The 22,004-nt window shown below is 38.8% G+C and overlaps 1 protein-coding gene across 1 annotated transcript in view; it reads right to left on the reverse strand.

Moving 5' to 3' along the window:
- IFRD1 (interferon related developmental regulator 1) overlaps positions 1-20,417 on the reverse strand; it is a 29,243-nt gene extending 8,826 nt beyond the window's left edge. The window contains exons 1-8 of the mRNA XM_037836351.1: positions 20,088-20,417; positions 16,089-16,193; positions 15,409-15,493; positions 14,545-14,669; positions 12,355-12,512; positions 823-872; positions 560-739; positions 365-473 (exon numbers count right to left, since the gene is read on the reverse strand). Coding sequence (XP_037692279.1) covers positions 365-473; positions 560-739; positions 823-872; positions 12,355-12,512; positions 14,545-14,669; positions 15,409-15,493; positions 16,089-16,193; positions 20,088-20,181 — 906 coding nt within the window. The 5' untranslated portion in view covers positions 20,182-20,417. The remainder of the gene's footprint in view (positions 1-364; positions 474-559; positions 740-822; positions 873-12,354; positions 12,513-14,544; positions 14,670-15,408; positions 15,494-16,088; positions 16,194-20,087) is intronic.
- Positions 20,418-22,004: the final 1,587 nt, after the last annotated feature.

A 22,004-nucleotide genomic window follows, 5' to 3' on the forward strand; every position in this document is an offset into this window, starting at 1 on the left:
ATATTTAATATAAAGCATCCATGCCTTAATTACTTTAATGTGTGCTGTGTCTGAAAATCCAAGCAAATCCATATAGATTATACTATACACAACTCTTTCCATCAATAGTAGAGAGCATTTCTAAACTTCAGTTCTACAACATAATTAAGTTCATTATAATGAACCATACTCAAACATTGATCTATTAACCCCTACTGGCTTAAGCTTTCAACAGTATTATATTATCACTGCCAAGGGCAATCAATCCCTAGGTTCTCAAGCTGACCACACTCCAAAGTTATCACCCACTTCTTAATTATGCAGGTAATGATGGAATAATGGTCCCTGTGACTCAAACTTTTCCCTCTGCCAATTAGATACTTACACTATCCATTCCTCTGGCCAATTCAAACAGAAGTGCCAAAGATTCACCAGCAGCAATTCTCATATTTACATCATCACAAGAGAGTAGGCTTGGAAGTTTACGTAAATGCCTAGAAAAAAGTTAGTCATTACTATATGAACAAAACCAAATATGTCACTGAATATTTTTATAAAATATGAAACTAAAAATACATACATCTCAAGCTTTTTCTTCACTTCATTGATTGGGCATATGGTCAGTAATAATGTCCAGGCGAGAAGTGAGCTGATATGAAGCACCATATTAGGAGTGCTACAAATACCATTAGTGTCTTTCTCTTTGAGATATGACTTGGTGAAGATATTTTCCAAGGATTCCAGAGTTGAATTACAGCTCCTAATGCATATGAATATAAAGTAAATAAACCATCTTAAATGACAAATATGCAAATAACTGGAATCAAAAATTTTATACTTACTGTAATGTCATCTGTGGCAATAAAACAGCAAACACCAAAGCAAGTTGCACACTAAAAGAAACAAGAAAATACAGCTATGTTTACAACTCTATTTCTTATTAATTCTACATTTTCCTGCTTTTAGAGTTCAATTGTGAATTTTTCTCAACTACTAGGTCTCAAGCAAAGTTTTAAAAAGAAAAGAGAATACTGGACCAAGAATCAAGAGAAGGGGGTTTCAGCCCAGGCTCTGCTACCAAACTCATGACTTCAGGCAAATTATTCCATTTCGTTGGGGCTTTCCTTTATTATAAAATCAGCATGTGCAAACTGAATTACATAATTTCTAAATCCATCCCAGGTCCATATTCTAGGATTTAGATTACTGAATTACATTTCTTACTCAATAGAAGTAAAGCAGTCTGAAAGGGTAGATTAACTCTCTCTCTCAGTATTTCCTTTTCATATGCAGTACAAATGCCTAACAGATCAATTCAAACTTCAACTTGGCCTCAAAGATCAAGTTTGGACATTTGAGATAAAGAAGCCTATTCTCTCTTTTAAAACCTTTAAATACATTAAATTTGTTGTATGTTTTTAAGCCCTTAAGCCATTTATATTCATTTTTGCTTTTATTTAGACTTCAATATGAAACCTTCCAAAATAATTAAGACCACACAGGCGAAGAAATCTCATAAAATTTAAATAATTATCCTCAAACATTCCATAATTTCATTAACGCAGCCTTCACTCATTTGGAGGTTGGTCTTTATTGGCAAAAAAAGAACTAAACAGAGGCGGGGCAAGATGGCGGACTGGTGAGCTGTATGTTTTAGTGACTCCTCCAGGAAAGTAGGTAGAAAGCCAGGAACTTTGTGGACTGGACACCACAGAGCAATCTGACTTTGGGCATACTTCATACAACACTCATGAACACGTCGAACTGCTGAGATCAGCGAAATCTGTAAGTTTTTGTGGCCAGGGGACCCACACCCCTCCCTGCCAGGATCAGTCCCCCGGGAGGAGGGGCTGTCAGCTCCAGGAAGCAGAAGGGAGAACTGCAGCGGCAGCCCTTATCGGAAACTCATTCTGCTGATCCAAACTCCAATAATAGATAGACTGAGACCAGGCACCAGAGAATCTGAGAGCAGCCAGCCCAGCACAGAGGAGACAGACATAGAAAAAAACAACACGAAAAACTCCAAAATAAAAGCGGAGGATTTTTGGAGTTCTGGTGAACATAGAAAGGGAAGGGCAGAGCTCAGGCCCCTCAGGCTCATATGCAAATCCCGAAGAAAAGCTGCTCTCTCTACCCTGTGGACCTTTCCTTAATGGCTCCCTAATTGCTTGTCTCTTAGAATTTCAATAATCCATAGATCTGTGAGGAGGGCCCCCCTCCTTTTTTTTTTAAATCCCTTTTTTCTTTTCTAAAACAATTACTCTAAGAAGCATCAATACAGAAAGCTTCAAAGACTTGCAATTTGGGCAGGTCAAGACAAGAGCAGAACTAAGAGAGCTCTGAGAACACAAGGGCAATAATCCAGTGGCTGAGAAAATGCACTAAACACCACAACTTCCCAAGAAAAGGGGGGTGTCCGCTCACAGCCATCATCCTGGTGGACAGGAAACACTCCTGCCCATCACCAGCCCCATAGCCCACAGCTGCCCCAGACAACCCAGTGTGACGGAAGTGCTTCAAATAACAGGCACACACCACAAAACTGGGCGTGGACATTAGCCTTCCCTGCAACCTCAGCTGATTGTCCCAGAGTTGGGAAGGTGGAGCAGTGCGAATTAACAAAGCCCCATTCAGTCATCATTGCAGCAGACTGGGAGCCTCCCTACACAGCCCAGCGGCCCAGAACCACCCTGGGGGGTCGGCACTCACCTGTGACATAGCACAGTCATCCCTCAACAGAGGACCAGGGGGTGCACGGCCTGGAAGAGGGACCCACTTGCAAGTCTCAGGAGCCATACGCCAATACCAATGACTTGTGGGTCAGTGGCAGAGACAAACTGTGGCAGGACTGAACTGAAGGATTAGACTATTGCAGCAGCTCTAAAACTCCAGGATCAACAGGGAGATTTGATTGTTAGAGCCACCCCCACTCCCTCACTGCCCAGAAACATGCCCCATATACAGGGCGGGCAACACGAACTACACACGCAAGCTTGGTACACCAATAGGACCCCACAAGACTCACTCCCCCACTCACCACAAAGGCAAAGCAGGGGAGAACTGGCTTGTGGAGAACAGGTGGCTCGTGCACACCACCTGCTGGTTAGTTAGAGAAAGTGTACTCCACGAAGCTGTAGCTCTGATAAATTAGAGCTAAGGACTTCAATTGGTCTACAAATCCTAAAAAACCCTATCAAGTTCAGCAAATGCCAAGAGGCCAAAAACAACAGAAAATTATAAAGCATATGAAAAAACCAGATGATATGGATAACCCAAGCCCAGGCACCCAAATCAAAAGATCAGAAGAGACACAGCACCTAGAGCAGCTACTCAAAGAACTAAAGATGAACAATGAGACCATAGTATGGGATACAAAGAATATCAAGAAGACCCTAGAAGAGCATAAAGAACACATTGCAAGACTAAATAAAAAAATAGATGATCTAATGGAAATTAAAGAAACTGTTGACCAAATTAAAAAGATTCTGGACACTCATAGTACAAGACTAGAGAAACCTGAACAACGAATCAGTGACCTGGAAGATGACAGAATGGAAAGTGAAAGCATAAAAGAAAGAATGGGGAAAAAAATTGAAAAAATTGAAACGGACCTCAGGGATATGATAGATAATATAAAACGTCCGAATATAAGACTCATTGGTGTTCCAGAAGGGGAAGAAAAGGGTAAAGGTCTAGAAGAGTATTCAAAGAAATTGTTGGGGAAAACTTCCCAAATCTTCTAAACAACATAAATACACAAATCATAAATGCTCAGCGATCTCCAAATAGAATAAATCCAAATAAACCCACTCCGAGACATATTCTGATCACACTGTCAAACACGGAAGAGAAGGAGCAAGTTCTGAAAGCAGCAAGAGAAAAGCAATTCACCACATACAAAGGAAACAGCATAAGACTAAGTAGTGACTACTCAGCAGCCACCATGGAGGCAAGAAGGCAGTGGCACGATATATTTAAAATTCTGAGTGAGAAAAATTTCCAACCAAGAATACTTTGTCCAGCAAAGTTCTTCAAATTTGAAGGAGAGCTTAAATTTTTCACAGACAAACAAATGCTGAGAGAATTTGCTAACAAGAGACCTGCCCTACTGGAGTTACTAAAGGGAGCCCTACAGACAGAGAAACAAAGAAAGGAGACAGAGACTTGGAGAAAGGTTCAGTACTAAAGAGATTCGGTATGGCTACAATAACGGATATTAATAGAGAGAGGGGAAAAATATATATGACAAACATAAACCAAAGGATAAGATGGCTGATTCAACAAATGCCTTCACGGTTATAACGTTGAATGTAAATGGATTAAACTCCCCAATTAAAAGATATAGATTCGCAGAATGGATTAAAAAAAAAATGAACCATCAATATGTTGCATACAAGAGACTCATCTTAGACACAGGGACACAAAGAAATTGAAACGATGGAAAAAAATATTTCATGCACGCTACAGCCAAAAGAAAGCAGGTATAGCAAAGTTAATCTCAGATAAAATAGACTTTAAATGCAAGGATGTTTTGAGAGACAAAGAAGGCTGCTACATACTAATAAAAGGGGCAATTCAGCAAGAAGAAATAACAATCATAAATGTTTATGCACCCAATCAAGGTGCCACAAAATACATGAGAGAAACACTGGCAAAACAAAAGGAAGTAATTGATGTTTCCACAATAATGCTGGGAGACTTCAACACATCACTCTCTCCTATAGATAGATCAACCAGACAGAAGACCAATAAGGAAATTGAAAACCTAAACAATCTGATAAATGAATTAGATTTAACACACATATGTAGAACATTACATCCCAAATCACCAGGATACACATACTTCTCTAGTGCTCACGGAACTCTCTCCAGAATAGATCATATGCTGGGACATAAAACAAGGCTCAATAAATTAAAAAAGATTGAAATTATTCAAAGCACATTCTCTGACCACAATGGAATACAATTAGAAGTCAATAACCATCAGAGACTTAGAAAATTCACAAATACCTGGAGGTTAAACAACACACTCCTAAACAATCAGTGGGTTAAAGAAGAAATAGCAAGGGAAATTGCTAAATACGTAGAGACGAATGAAAATGAGAACACAACATACCAAAACCTATGGGATGCAGCAAAAGCAGTACTGAGAGGGAAATTTATAGCATTAAACGCATATTTTAAAAAGGAAGAAAGCTCCAAAATCAAAGAACTAATGGATCAACTGAAGAAGCTAGAAAATGAACAGCAAACCAATCCTAAACCAAGTAGAAGAAAAGAAATAACAAGGATTAAAGCAGAAATAAATGACATAGAGAACAAAAAAACAATAGAGAGGATAAATATTACCAAAAGTTGGTTCTTTGAGAAGATCAACAAGATTGACAAGCCTCTAGCCAGACTGACAAAATCAAAAACAGAGAAGACCCATATAAACAAAATAATGAATGAAAAAGGTGACATAACTGCAGATCCTGAAGAAATTAAAAAAATTATAAGAGGATACTATGAACAACTGTGTGGCAACAAACTGGATAATGCAGAGGAAATGGACAATTTCCTGGAAACTTATGAACAACCTAGACTGACCAGAGAAGAAATAGAAGACCTCAACCAACCCATCACAAGTAAAGAGATTCAATCAGTCACCAAAACTCTTCCCACAAATAAATGCCCAGGGCCAGATGGCTTCACAGGGGAATTCTACCAAACTTTCTAGAAAGAATTGACACCAATCTTATTTAAACTCTTTCAAAACATTGGAGAAAATGGAACACTACCTAACTCATTTTATGAAGCTAACATCAATCTAATAACAAAACCAGGCAAAGATGCTACAAAAAAGGAAAACTATAGGTCCATCTCCCTAATGAATATAGACGCAAAAATCCTCAACAAAATACTTGCAAATCGAATCCAAAGACACATTAAAAAAATCATACACCATGACCAAGTGGGGTTCATTCCAGGCATGCAAGGATGGTTCAGCATAAGAAAATCAATCAATGTATTACAACACATTAACAATTCAAAAGGGAAAAATCAAATGATCATCTCAATAGATGCTGAAAAAGCATTTGACAAAATCCAACATCCGTTTTTGATAAAAACACTTCAAAAGGTAGGAATTGAAGGAAACTTCCTCAATATGATAAGGAGCACATATGAAAAACCCACAGCCAGCATAGTACTCAATGGTGAGAGACTGAACGCCTTCCCCCTAAGATCAGGAACAAGACAAGGATGCCCGCTGTGACCACTGTTATTCAACATTGTGCTGGAAGTGCTAGCCAGCGCAATCTGGCAAGACAAAGAAACGAAAGGCATCCAAATTGGAAACAAAGAAGTAAAACTGTCATGGTTTGCAGATGATATGATCTTATATCTGGAAAACCCTGAGAAATCGACGATACAGCTACTAGAGCTAATAAACAAATTTAGCAAAGTAGCGGGATACAAGATTAATACACATAAGTCAGTAATGTTTCTATATGCTAGAAATGAACAAGCCAAAGAGACACTCAAGAAAAACATACCATTTTCAATAGCAGCTAAAAAAATCAAGTACCTAGGAATAAACTTAACCAAAGATGTAAAAGACCTATACAAAGAAAACTACATAACTCTACTAAAAGAAATAGAAGGGGACCTTAAAAGATGGAAAAATATTCCATGTTTATGGATAGGAAGGCTAAATGTCATTAAGGTGTCAATTCTACCCAAACTCATCTACAGATTCAATGCAATCCCAATCAAAATTCCAACAACCTACTTTGCAGACTTGGAAAAGCTAGTTATCAAATTTATTTGGAAAGGGAAGATGCCTCGAATTGCTAAAGACACTCTAAAAAAGAAAAAGCAAGTGGGTGGACTTACATTCCCTGACTTTGAAGCTTATTATAAAGCCACAGTTGTCAAAACAGCATGGTACTGGCACAAAGATAGACATATAGATCAATGGAATTGAATTGAGAATTCAGAGATAGACCCTCAGATCTATGGCCGACTGATCTTTGATAAGGCCCCCAAAGTCACTGAACCGACTCATAATGGTCTTTTCAACAAATGGGGCTGGGAGAGTTGGATATCCATATCCAAAAGAATGAAAGAGGACCCCTACCTCACACCCTACACAAAAATTAACTCAAAATGGATGAAAGATCTCAATATAAAAGAAAGTACCATAAAACTCCTAGAAGATAATGTAGGAAAACATCTTCAAGACCTTGTATTAGGCGGCCACTTCCTAGACTTTACACCCAAAGCATAAGCAACAAAAGAAAAAATAGGTAAATGGGGACTCCTCAAGCTTAGAAGTTTCTGTAACTCAAAGGAATTTCTCAAAAAGGTAAAGAGAAGGCCAACTCAATGGGAAAAAATTTTTGGAAACCAAGTATCTGACAAAAGACTGATATCTTGCATATATAAAGAAATCCTACAACTCAATGACAGTAGTACAGACAGCCCAATTATAAAATGGGCAAAAGATATGAAAAGACAGTTCTCTGAAGAGGAAATACAAATGGCCAAGAAACACATGAAAGAATGTTCAGCTTCACTAGCTATTAGAGAGATGCAAATTAAGACAACAATGAGATACCATCTAACACCGATCAGAGTGGCTGCCATTAAACAAACAGGAAACTACAAATGCTGGAGGGGATGTGGAGAAATTGGAACTCTTATTCATTGTTGGTGGGACTGTATAATGGTTCAGCCACTCGAGAAGTCAGTCTGGCAGTTCCTTAGAAAACTAGATATAGAGTTACCATTCGATCCAGCGATTGCACTTCTCGGTATATACCAGGAAGATCGGAAAGCAGTGACACGAACAGATATCTGCACGCCAATGTTCACAGCAGCATTATTCACAATTGCCAAGAGATGGAAACAACCCAAATGTCCTTCAACAGATGAGTGGATAAATAAAATGTGGTATATACACACGATGGAATACTACACGGCAGTAAGAAGGAACGATCTTGTGAAACATATGACAACATGGATGAACCTTGAAGACATAATGCTGAGCGAAATAAGCCAGGCATGTGAACTTTGAAAAATGTAAAACAAATGGTTTATAATGTAGAATGTAGGGGAACTAGCAATAGAGAGCAATTAAGGAAGGGGGACCAATAATCCAAGAAGAACAGATAAGCTATTTAACGTTCTGGGGATGCCCAGGAATGACTATGGTCTGTTAACTTCTGATGGATATAGTAGGAACAAGTTCACAGAAATGTTGCTATATTAGGTAACTTTCTTGGGGTAAAGTAGGAATAGGTTGGAAGTAAAGCAGTTATCTTAGGTTAATTGTCTTTTTCTTACTCTCCTGTTATGGTCTCTTTGAAATGTTCTTTTATTGTATGTTTTGTTTTGTTTTGTTTTTAATTTTTTTTTTCCATACAGTTGATTTAAAAAAGAAGTTAAAAAAAAAAAAAAAGGAAAAAAATATGTAGTGCCCCCTTGAGGAGCCTGTGGAGAATGCAGGGGTATTGGCCTACCCAACCTCGATGGTTGCTAACATGACCACAGACACAGGGGACTGGTGGTTTGATGGGCTGAGCCCTCTACCATAGGTTTTACCCTTGGGAAGACGGTTGCTGCAAAGGAGAGGCTAGGCCTCCCTATAATTGTGCCTAAGAGCCTCCTCCCGAATGCCTCTTTGTTGCTCAGATGTGGCCCTCTCTCTCTAGCTAAGCCAACTTGAAAGGTAAAATCACTGCCCTCCCCTCTATGTGGGATCAGACACCCAGGGGAGTGAATCTCCCTGGCAACGTGGAATATGACTCCCGGGGAGGAATGCAGACTTGGCATCGTGGGACGGAGAACATCTTCTTAACCAAAAGGGGGATGTGAAAGGGAATGAAATAAGCTTCAGTGGCAGAGAGATTCCAAAAGGAGCCGAGAGGTCACTCTGGTGGGCACTCTTATGCACAATTTAGACAACCCTTTTTAGGTTCTAAAGAATTGGGGTAGCTGGTGGTGGATACCTGAAACTATCAAACTACAACCCAGAACCCATGAATCTCGAAGACAGTTGTATAAAAATGTAGCTTATGAAGGGTGACAATGGGATTGGGAAAGCCATAAGGACCACACTCCACTTTGCCTAGTTTATGAATGGATGAGTAGAAAAATAGGGGAAGGAAACAAACAAACAAACAGACAAAGGTACCCAGTGTTCTTTTTTACTTCAATTGCTTTTTTTCATTTTAATTATTATTCTTGTTATTTTTGTGTGTGTGCTAATGAAGGTGTCAGGGATTGATTTAGGTGATGAATGTACAACTATGTAATGGTACTGCGAACAATCGAATGTACGATTTGTTTTGTATGACTGCATGGTATGTGAATATATCTCAATAAAATGAAGATAAAAAAAAAAAAAGAACTAAATAGTGAGTATGCCACAAGATTACAAAAATAATGCTTACCTAATAGAACAGACCCAGAAAACAATACTAATATACAAATAATCCGCTTGCAACAAACAGGAACCATCAATTCTGAGAATATTGTTTTAACAAATTAACCATACTAAAAACAGAAATTTTATCAGGGTTAATTTTAATGGGTTGGCATAGTCTCATCATCTACATGTACCTGTAAATTTTTTTTAAGTATCATCCCCAATCCTAATTTGTCAGAATTTGTAAACTGGTTAGATTCCATTTGCCTTTGAGAAAATACAGCAAGAGATATATCTTGTCATGAAAGTTCCCTGATGTTTCAAGAACCAGTAAAGCTTTAAATCTTTAAAGTCATCATTCACATATCCACTTTCAGCTAGTTCTGTTCCAATACTATGAGGACACATGATTTTAATCTGCTTGGTGTCATTTTATTTTCAGTATGTCATCCTAGTAAACACTGAACACTGGATATAAAAAAATATACCCATAGTCCTACATGACTTAAAAGATGCCAAGAAACTATACCCAAAGGGGAACAGAAGGTAAATAACAATAGCCAATTAAATATTTTAGGACTAGTAACTACTAGAGGCCACAGATATAAGTATCAGACCCCTATGTTTTCTTTCCAGGGAAAGCTATACTATTCCCAGCCTCTACACAGCTGGGTATGCCAGGAGAATGGCCACAGAAGTGACGTGCTCTGGCCTGAGCCTCTATTCTCTCACTGTCCCCATCTAGCTGCTGTATGGAAAGGACCCAGAATGGGGACAGAGCCACAGGATGGAGGCCTGGGCCTCTGCCAACAGGCACTGGGCAGTGATATGAGCAAGAATTAAACTTTGCGTTAAGCCACTGACAGATTAAGTGGTTCATCTGATACCTGAGATTAAGTGTTCATCTGATACAAAGATTAAGGTCAAAAGTCACTTTAATGCTAAAAGAGGAGGCTAATTTGAACAATCAGTATTAAGAATATTAAAAAGTTTCAAAATTCAATTGGTTCACATTGGGAATAGCTCAGAAGTCACATATTAGATCTCCGAATCCACTAAGACCACCTCAAATACTTCTGCAATGCAGCAAAACATGTTCATGTGATCATTTAAATCACTTATTAGCTCACTAAAACCAAAACAAAAGACAAACCAAAAAAATAAAAAACCCTATAATCTAAAGCCAAGTGTTAAAGAATGGTAAATATCAAACTTTTAGAGAATTAAACCTTTCTCAAACCCCAAAACTAGGTGTTTCACAAGTCAGAATTTCCTATGTTCTACCTAAATCCATCCATGTAAAAATAGCATTTAGCTTTCTGATAAGACTACTAATCCATGGAGACAAAAAAAGTTTGTCACTAATCAAGAAAATTTCCATTTAACCAATTTCTATACTCCTCCGTCACATTTCTTAGAATAAAAAACAAGCACCCAATAAATATTAAATGTCTAGACTGTTTCTTCAAGCTCCAATCAAAATTATTCTACAATCATTCTAAATAACTCAAATATATATGATCTTCAACTTCAAAGATCTAGAAATTTGTTCTATATGGAATGCTCTACGCGGTCTCAGAAAATTTAACAATTGTCATATTAAGTATGCTCACTGTGCTGGTTTAAAGATGCTATGTACCCCAGAAAAGGCCATGTTCTTTTATTCCATCCCTGTGGGTGCAGACCAATTGTGGGTGGGACCTTTTGATTAAGTTGTGTGCCAGTGTGAATGTATTATGTCCCCCCAAACTCCATTATCTTTGCTGTAATCCTGTGTGGACAGACCTATCAGTGTTAATTAGATTGTAATTCTTTGAGTGTTTCCATGGAGATGTGTCCCATCCAACTGTGGGTGATGACTCTGACTGGATAATTTCCATGGGGGTGTTGGCCCTCCCATTCAGAGTAGGTCTGAATTAAATTACTGGAGCAGTATATAAGAGAAGGAACAAGTTGCTACAGCCAAGAGGAACACTTTGAAGAAAGCACAGGAGCTGCAGATGATAGACAGTTTGAAGAGGGCCACTGAAAGCAGACTCTTGCTCCAGAGAAGCTGAGAGGACAAATATCCCAAGTGCAACTAAAAGTGACATTTTTGAGGAACTGCAGCCTAGCAAGGAATGTCCTAGGAGAAAACCATTTTGAAACCAGAACTTTGGAGCAGACGCCAGTCACATGCCTTCCCAGCTAACAGAGGTTTTCTGGACACCATTGGCCATCCTCCAGTGAAGGTACTCGATTGCTGATGTGTTACCTCAGACACTTTATGGCCTTAAGACTGTAACTGTGTAACCAAATAAACCCCCTTTATAAAAGCCAATCCATTTCTGGTGTTTTGCATTCTGGCAGCATTAGCAAACTAGAACAAGTTGTTTCAACTGAGATGTGATCCACCCAATTCAAGGTGGGTCTTAATCCCTTACTGGAGTCCTATATAAGAGGATAAAAGGCACAGAAAAGCTCTGAAGAGCTCAGAGAGAGAAAATACCTGGAGAGAAAGCTCGAAGAGAGAAAAGCCCTGAAGATGCTAAGACAGGACCCAGAGAAGCGCAGAGAAGAGACAACCGGAACCAGGAATTGAAGGCCACGAAAGTTGGGAGCAGAGGATCAGCAGACGCTGGCCATGTGCCTTGCTAGCTATCTGACAGAGGAACCCCGGATGCCAATGGCCTTTCTTCAGAGAAGGTATTGTCCTGTTGATGCCTTAATTGGGACATTTTCATGGACATAGAACCGTAAATTTGTAAACTAATAAATCCCCGTTGTAAAGGCCAACCCATTTCTCGTAAATTGATTTCTGGCAGCCTTAGCAAACCAAAACACTCACTAAAACTAAGAGACAAATGAGAATAAAACACCAATAAAAACCCACTATTTAACAAATGCTATTTTCCTAAATTTTAACTGAAATGTCTGGATGCCATACCTAAATAGATTTATAAATTTAAAAATCTTATACTTACAGTTTGCCTAGCCTGGATATTAGCTGTTCCATCACAAATTATTTTCTTTAGGATTGGTCCAAGTGTTTTTAAAATCTCTTCACTTTCAATTCCGGGGCCCAATTGAATACAAAGAACACATGCTAATGATGCAGCTGCACGTTGCTCTTCACTCTTACCTATAAAAGAAGCCAAGATGCAACTGTGACAAGTTCTTTTCTGTACTATTCAAAATAGCACATACCATTTATGAAACCCTTACTATACCCTAACCTTAACATAAGCTATAATCCCAGTGGGGTTAAGAGTTCAAACAGTAGAAACAGACTTCATTCAAATCCTAGATCTGCCACTTACTAGCCAAATGAACGTCTATTTATTACACTCTTGCTCTCTAAACCAGTTTCCTTATCTATAAAATGGAGATCAAAACAATCTTAAGGAAGTACTGAAAGAGTTCAACAAAATTATGTGTTTCAAGCCAATTTCTACCTTCCAACTCTTTAATGTATTCATATGAATAATGCTCAACTAGCCCTTGAATTGATCTTCCAAGCATTTCAGATGTGTACAGTCTATGAGGTAACGCTTTCAGGGCTTCTTCCCTAAAAATTTTTTAATAAATAAGGGATTCTTTAAAATTGTAGAAAACACATTTATAAAGAGGTGAATGTAAATTAACCCTTTTGAGAACTGTATACACCGAAAAGTTTGGGCAAATACTAAATTTAAACTATTACCTGATAAATGATAAAATATGCAGGTTAGAGTGGAATTTTTTAAAGTCATCTAGTCCAATTTTTGGATGCTGGGGTGTTGGAATGGCTGGAAGGAGGCTAAATAACATGGTGGAACTGTTGCCTATAGCATCCTTGGGATTTGCTCCACAGTTGCTCGTTGAATTGTGCCTTGAAGGTCTTCACCTTTCTATATATACCTTGTATTGCATAATAAGGAAAGAACTGAAACTGGGGAACAGTAACCCATAACAATTTTTGAAATTACCTATATGCTTGTCAGGCTGTATATAGAGATGTCACCTTTCTGTATGTATATTTTACAATAACAGAAATGGCTGAAATTATGGAACTGTGACCCATGATTTACTTTGAAATTTGCTCTCTAACTACTTGTGAAACCGTACTTTGAAAGTTATTGTTAGGTATATATGTTAAAATTCACACACACAAAAAATAATAATTAAAAAAAAAAGTCATCTAGTCCAACTACCTATTCATTGTAGGAGACAGTTTGAATGTAAAACACCTTCAACAAAATCATTACAATATCCTCCCCAAAAAGTTGGCTCTGCTATGAACCATACACTACTGACTACTTATGCAACCTTAAACCAGTAGTCTCTTCTCCTAGGCCTTCCCTTAATCTGCACAATGATAAGGGTAGATTGGATTATGGGTTTCCAAACACCCATTCATGACAAAGTTTTCACCTAGAGTAAAATGAAAAAATAAAAACGTTAAAGATAAGCTAATACAATTTAAAGGAATACACGTGCTTCCTACATTTTTGGTGCTAAAAACATTTCTTTAATAAAGTGATAATGAGAGAAGCTTTTATTTTCAAATGCCCTTACTTGGCAAAATAAAATAAGCCAGCAGCCTCAAATCTTTTCCATTTTAGTGGCTCCTAAATTTTACAAGTCTGTAACAAGTCATTCCTTATTCTTAAAAGTTCTGATTATAACAATATGAATTCTAGAATTTCTATTATGAAGTTCTACATTTCAAATATGCCAAGGGAGATTCCGTAAATAATGTCATCCACAGGCAGGATCAATGTTTAAAATAATTGCAAAGGAAAATGAGATAGATGATTATGCCTTTTTTTTTTTCAATTTTAGAAAAATGAAGGATAGTTTTTTTAAAAACACCTTTTGTTAACATTTGACACACACTTTCAAGCCTTTCTGATATATAACAAGATGGCAATCATCTCTTTTGATACAGCAACACATGACAATCCACCCCAACCTTTCCTAGTTTCAAGCTGTTTATTACATAAACAAAACCAAAGTTTCTAACAAGTCTCATTCTGAGCTATATATAACACATGAATCATGTATTCTTTGACTATTATAAATTCTAAGAGTGGGACAGTGTTTTAGTACCATTAACAAATATTATTGCAAGGAAAGGAAACAAATTCCTTATAATTAGTTCTGTGACTGTGAATAAAAAATAAGAGCATTACCTTTTTTCAGGCAGCGTTCAATGCTATCGGTTATAGTCATTCTTCTTTCCAGAATAAATTCATAAAGCATTTTTGAAGTCATTGCATTTTTAATACCTTCAAGAGCTGCCTGTCTTGTCTTCGCACTGTTTAAAACAAAATGTAGGAGAATGAAGATCCACTTGGAGTTAGCTTATTTTCTTCTAAATATTTCAATCTATAGATTCCTTATCTATCATGAGGCGCTAACAATTTTTCAATCATGCAATTTAATTTTCAACTACAACTCACCTTATTACACAAAATATTTGAAGCTACACTATATCACAGCATTTTTCTATTTGTTTAATAGCTACAAATTTAAGTGACTGGTATAATTTTCTAAAGTTTCAATGTATAAGCCATGTTCTCCTATATTACACATTTAAATTAACCCACATTTTTAAAGACTAAAAACATCTAGGATTCATATTTGCGTCTTCTGGGCTTCTTAATTCCATTTGTTTAAAGTCAATTCTAGAGCTACTGTGAGGTCAAAAGAATTTTTTGGCATTTTTCATTTTGTAACAAAATTAGTGGGCAGGAGGCTTAAAGCAAAATTTAGTCATCCTTTCTAGTTGAAAATTAACGTTTATTCCAACAAATCCATTTCAATTATAATCAAATACAGTTACGTATGTGCTACTATGTTAGAACAATGACTAAATTGAGTCAATTAATCTAGGAGCTCACTTTCCTGCCTCACATTAAAAGAACAAAGGCACAGAAAATTGTAAAACAAAACCAAGCTTAGGAAAAACATATTGTTACATCAGAGAACTGCAAATACTAATATGTAAGTAAAGGATTAGAATCCTTCAGAAGGCAGTTTCCAGTATTTCCTACCTCTTATCCAGAGTCAGGTCAATGAAGCCCTTTAACTTGTACTCTAAGTCTTCTTGAGTTCCTTCCTCACCAAGGACTTCTGGTCCTAAAGAATAAGATAAACCAACCATTGTAATTTAAATAGAAAAAAAAGCAGATAGGACACAAGAATAGTATTACTTTAGCTACAAGAATTCCTTCAGCTACATCCTTTTATCTAAAGTTGCAAATAATTTTAATGCAGTTTTATTGAGACATATTCACACACCATACAAACCATCCAAAGTGTACAATCACTGGCTCACAGTATCATCACATCGTTGTGCATACAACCCCATGATCAATTTTAGAACATTTTCATTATTCCAGAAAACAAATAAAAAAGGAAACCGAAATGCTCCCATATGTACCCCTATTACTGACCCATAGTATTGGTGTAGTACAATTGTTACTACTGATGAAAAAGTATTAAAATATTACTGTTAACTATAGTCCATAGTTTGCAATAGGCACATTTTTTCCCATATACCCCTCTATTATTAACTCGCTGTAATAGTGCCATACATTTGTTCTAGTTCATGAAAGAACTTATTAATATTTGTACAGTTAACCACGAATATTGTTTTATCACAAGATCCAGTGTGTTATACGTTCCTATGTTTTAATCTCCAATAAGGCTGCAAATAATTTTTAAATCATACCATCTTCAGCAAAACTGGAAGGATCACTGAAACCACTGCAATGGCTCATTGTTTCAATTGATGCATCTTCATCACTGAAAGGTTGAACATTTCGATGCTGGCCACCTGGTAGGAAAAAAAAAGAGGAAAGAGGTAGATGATTTTGTTGACATTTATGCAAAAATTTAACTTGGGAATTTAAAAATTTACTTTAGAGAAACGTAAATAATAAAACTCAAATTTATTTTTTAAAAGGGATGGTTATACTACAAAAGAGCATACTTAAATATTCCTAAAATATGAGCCAATTCACCTAACATGTATTTCAGGGCACCAACTAGTGACAATACATGTCAACTTCAGAAATATGTCAATCACAGATGGCACTAGTTTTTGATGATAATCTGTAAGAAAAATGGAACAATTACTTCAACCCACAACTTCAATTCACAAAGACAATGAAGATCAATCCAGAAGACATATATAAAAAAATCTTTTTTAAAACTATAAACTGAATCTTCATTAATTTAAGATATAAATGCATAATCACTGTTATTTTGCAGGCACATTTGTTGGGATTTTAAACAAAGGCTTGCGCAGTCATGAGTTATATTGAGCAATGAGTTAAAGTCCCAAATTCTGCACCTAAAGTGACCTTGACCAAGTCAGCTGATTTACCTCTGAACCCAAGTGCCCTCATCAATAAAAAGACTGCGTCACATTATCACTAAGTCCCTATGTTCAAAAATTTGTGATATTTACTGTCTTAAGATGAGCTTTTTAAAAATCCTCTAAGTTTAAGCCTGTTAGCTGTTTCAAGAGTTCGCGACAGTTTCTATGGAATGGTCGATACTCATCTTTTACTAACATTAGTAAAAGTAGTCAACTTTTACTAACATTTATACTCAGTCTACTTCTACACTATTCTTACGTCAGCTCTTACTCAGCAACCTTCTCCTAACTAATCCATTTCAATGGTTTCTTTCCAAAACTCAAAGAAAGGAAGGATTATAAAAATTTTAAAAAAAAATCAAGAAAGAATCCTGTATGAATGACTGAAACTCATCCTCCTTGTGAACCTAAGTAGTATCAATGAGTTAGTACTCCACACATAACATCTGTTTCTGGAGGGCTTACTAGCATGTTCTTACTCTTCACTTAAAATGCTCATTTGCAAATGTAATTAAGTGCTGCGACAGAGGTTATGTGTAAGAGGCCAAAGAGCTCCAAAGAGGAAATTAAATCAGATCAGGACGTCAGGAGGTTTCTTTGAGATAAATTTTGGTCACAAGTTTTGGATGAATGAGAACAATTAGGGGATGGACCATCCTAGTCAGAGGAAACAGGAAAAGTCCAAAAGGTTTCATGGTCAGACTATTAACTTGTGTAAGAGGTGAATTTTATTGGCTTGTTAGAACCTTCCATTACCTTAAAAGAAAAAGAGTTTAAATGGAAAACCCACTGAAGTGATAAAGAGAAGGGAGTTATCTTTTTGGCTGTATATTTGGCAATCTCATTTGAATCCTATTTCTACTAAATGTCATTTTAAAATACCAACAAAAGTGGATGGTAAGCAAGCACATGTATGGAACAATTTTCCATCTCTTATACTCAATTTTATTTATTCAAATAAGTAAATACATTCACACAGAACCAAATTAAAATTACAAAAAAAATAAATCTCACTACCATACGTTTTCCCAGTTCCACTCACCAGAGGCAACCACGGTTAGCAGATTCTAGTATAAACTTCAAAGATATTCAAAGCATGTATAGTTTTATAAACTAATCAAAGAATGCTTTTCCATTTGCCTCTTATATGGCAAAATTCAGTGTTTACTGAATTATACACTTTGGAGTAGTTGAGATGGGAAATTTTGTGTTTCATATACGTTATCACCATTTAAAAGAGACAGACTAAAGCGATAATGGCACTTAAGTGCAATGGGTGCTCCTGGACTGAATCTAACAATGGAGAAGGAAATGCCCAAAAGGGTATTATTGGAACAAGTGAAAAAATTGGAATTTGAACTGTATACTTTATATCAATGTTAGATTTCTTGAACTTGATAACTGTCCTTAAGGTAGTTAGATAAATGAGTGTCCTTGTTCTCTGGAAATGTATATGAAAGTATTATGTTTTAGAGAAGCATGACGAATGCAACGTTCTTCTTAAATGTTTAGAAAACAGGGACAGAATGATGTAACAAATGTGGCAAAAGACTAATAGTTGGTAAATCTAGGCATGGGGGGGTACAGAGTTCTATGTATTGCTTCTTATTTTTGCAACTTTCTTCTAAGTTTGAAATTATTTCAAAATAAAGTTGAAAAAAATACAGTGACTAAGTGCATCTTTTCTACTTAAAATAAAACGGAAAAGATAGTGGTATAGGCCATGAATGAGCCTTGAAGTAAAATTTGAAAGCCAATCACCCACCCTGGCAGGAGGCATATGAATACAAGGAAGGAAGGTGGCTTGACAGGATGGGATTAAAGGTTTGTTTGTTTGAAGAAAGCCATTAGTAACATCACTACCAGTTTCAAAATGACTTTAGCTTGCTTCTCCATTGTTACTATTTCGGCAACGAAAGGTAAGTTTAAAGCAGGAAAAAAAAAAAAAAAAAAAAAGGATCTTCGGGATAGAATTCCAAAACAAACTATTTATTTGTTTTACATCTTGATCAAAAATGAACTTCAGAAACATTGAGAGCATTCAGTCGAAATAAAGAGCAATATAACAAAAAGGAAAAAACTGCTTTTCCTTCTTCCTACCTCCAAGCATTTACAATAATCTATTCTTATAGCCAATTATTAAATGTTTAGCACATAATCACAACTTCTAGTGCTGCTAAAAATCCTATAGGAAACCTTTTCCAAACGCCAGTTTCCAATCATCTTTAACAAGAAAAAAGGCCTATTTACTTTCTAATGAACAATGGCATATCACTCTGGGGGTCGAAAAGTGACAACTGTGTCAACAAATAAATACCTAATGGCTAATATTTGCTACCCGATGTGGTAATACTTGAGAATATTCCATTATTTAGCTCCATAGTCTCAACAACACAATTACTAAATGAGTTGATTGTACCTACTTTACTTTAAAACTCAATTTGAGTTTACTGGAATGTTCGTAAAAGGACTTTCTGCTTGTTTCTTAACTGTATGGTTGGTTAGTAAGCAGAAAACCTTAAATTCAGTCAAGCAGGCCCCATCCAGTGTGAGGAAAGAAAAATCCCTAAACTTTTAGCCAATTGCGTTCTGAACTCCTCACCACCCGGGCCTATCCTGGACTCACGCAGAGAACCTATAGGACGCAACACAAAGGAGAGAGCGGTTTCTGCCCTGGAGAGTAGGAGAGCGCGCCTAATGGTGGTAATCGGGCCGGGTCTCGGGGCTCCCGCGAGTAATGTAAGGGCAGAATCTAAGAAGGGGCCTTGGCCCGGACTCCGCGGCCTGCGCACCCAGCCAAGTGGACACGCGGAACACCGAGGCGGCGGCGCGACACATGCCGGGAGGGCGCCTCTGCATCACACCGGCCCCACAGCACAAAGTCCAGGCCGCGTGACGCAAGTGTCCGTCCAAACAGGCCCGACATTCCTAAACGCGCGGGGCGGGTGACAGTCCCGAAAACTCCATGTTGGAGTCAGCGGTCATAGGCGGACAGTGACAGCATACTATCGGAGGGCTTGGCTCATACCAGCCTCTCAGGGCAGCTCCTACCCAACCCGGCTCCGTCACACCCAAAGCCGATCCCTTCTCTGGCCCAGGACCCATTCGCTTCCTCCCCTCTCCCCCCCCCACCCGGGCCGGTGCCCAAGTCTGGGTCGCACGCCAGGTCCAAATAAAGCGAGCACGGCCCCCAGGGCACGCTGGGACTTGTGGTTCACCAGCCAAGCCAGGAAACCTCGAGATACAAACGCCTGAGGAAAAGGACTACAACTCCCACGGTGCTCAACGCTGAGACGCTCGCTAGCGCGGCCGGCAACCGGGATGCCGGCGGCGGGGATATCCCCTTACCTGCTGCCGCTGTCGTCGCTGCAACTGCACCTGCGCCGCCGCCACCACCACTGCCACCGCGGTGGGGAGTGTTCCGCTTCTTATTCTTCGGCATCGTGGGACGCCCGGTGCCGTCCAAACTCGGAGATTAGCGAAGATCAGCCAATGGAACTGCACTTTTTACTCGTGCGTCTGTGCGGCGGGCGGCTGAGAGGCGAGTCTTCGGCTAACAACAGAGGCGAGAAGCGACGGGGGTAAGAGTGGGCAGTGGCGGTAGCAGAAATCCCCGTGAAGAGCTGTGATCGGAAACGACACATGTTTCTCTCTAGCGCGGGAGCTAAGGCGGGGCGGGCGAGGCCACGACGCCTTAAGTACCAAGACTGCCGCCTGTCGTCACTATATGTGGGTGGGACTCGAGCCTCATTAGCCAATCCCTGTAGATCGCCCCACCAGAGTTCTACTTCGGACGGCCCATGGATCCTGACTACCAATCCCATGCCGCAAGTTTTCCATCAGTGCCCAGAACCAAATCTTCCTTGCCGCACTGAATGCTGGGAAATGTTGTAGGCATCGGGGCATCGTCTCCCTGTTCCAACTGACTGTTCGGCCCACTCGCTTCCCTTTTCGTGACCCCTCCCCCGTCTAGGGGCGGTGGCTCCCTTGGAATTGACTGAGGTAGTCACGGGAGATGAGCAATGGGGCAGGTATGCGTGATGACGAGGGCCGCTTCCAGCTGGGAGCTACGCAATCAGCTTTGCTCATCTTTCTTTAGCCTTACGCGTTCTCTTTAACCTTTCCCCTACTTACCCGCTGTCTCCGCCAAGGCTCAGCCATACCCTCCTGGAGAACATTTCCACGGTTTTAGTTGTGGGATTGGTTTAGCGATCATCAATCTCTATAATCTGATTTTGATTCAGGGCTATATGCTCAACCTTTCCCCTCTCCCCCCGCCCCCAGAAACAAAGTGTGCGTTAATTTACTTACTTGTGCAGATTATGTATTTCTCCTATTCTACACTAGAAATAACTGGCGATTCAGTGTTACAGGTTTCTATATAAGAATGTGTCCTTTGTTTGTTCAAACACCACAATTGCATGGAACTTTGAATAGGAAGTGAGATACGGTAGGTTAGTATAGGCTGGAGTGAAATAGTGACACATCCCAGAGTAATTTGGGCAGATAATAAAAAATATATTTACAGCCTCCCCCTCCCCAGCCTCGAGGATCTGGGGGAAGGTGCGGATGTGTTGGACATCCTCACCTGGACTGGTGTTGATGTTGTCACAAACATTGGGACTGGCGGTTTGATGTGCTGAGCCCTCGATCATGGTACTTGCCTTTATGAAGCTCATTACCGCAAAGGAGAGTCTAAACTTGCATGTAATGGTGCCTAAGAGTCTCCCCCTGAGTACCTCTTTGTTGCTCAGATGTGGCCCTCTCTCTCTCTAACTGAGCCATCTCGACAGGTGAACTCGCTGCCCTCCCCCCTACGTGGGACCCGACTCCCAGGGGTGTAAATCTCCCTGGCAATGCAGAATATGACTCCTGGGAATGAATGTGGACCTGGCATCGTGGGACTGAGAGTATCTTCTTGACCAAAAGGGGGATGCAAAATGAGACGAAATAGTTTCAGTGGCTGAGAGATTTCAAATGGAGTCAAGAGGTCATTCTGATGGACATTCTTATGCACTATATAGATAACACCTCTTAGGTTTTAATGTATTGGAATAGCTAGAAGTAAATACCTGAAAATACCAAACTCCAACCCAGCAGTCTGGACTCCCGAAGACAATTATGTAATAATGTAGATTACAAGGGGTGACAGTGTGATTGTGAAGACCTTGTGGATTACACCCCCTTTATCTAGTGTATGGATGAGTAGAAAAATGGGGATAAAAACTAAAGGACAAATGGGGTGGGATGGGGGGATGATTTGGG

Source organism: Choloepus didactylus, chromosome 5 (genome assembly GCF_015220235.1).
Source record: "Choloepus didactylus isolate mChoDid1 chromosome 5, mChoDid1.pri, whole genome shotgun sequence".
In the NCBI taxonomy this organism is placed as follows: Eukaryota; Metazoa; Chordata; class Mammalia; order Pilosa; family Megalonychidae; genus Choloepus; species Choloepus didactylus.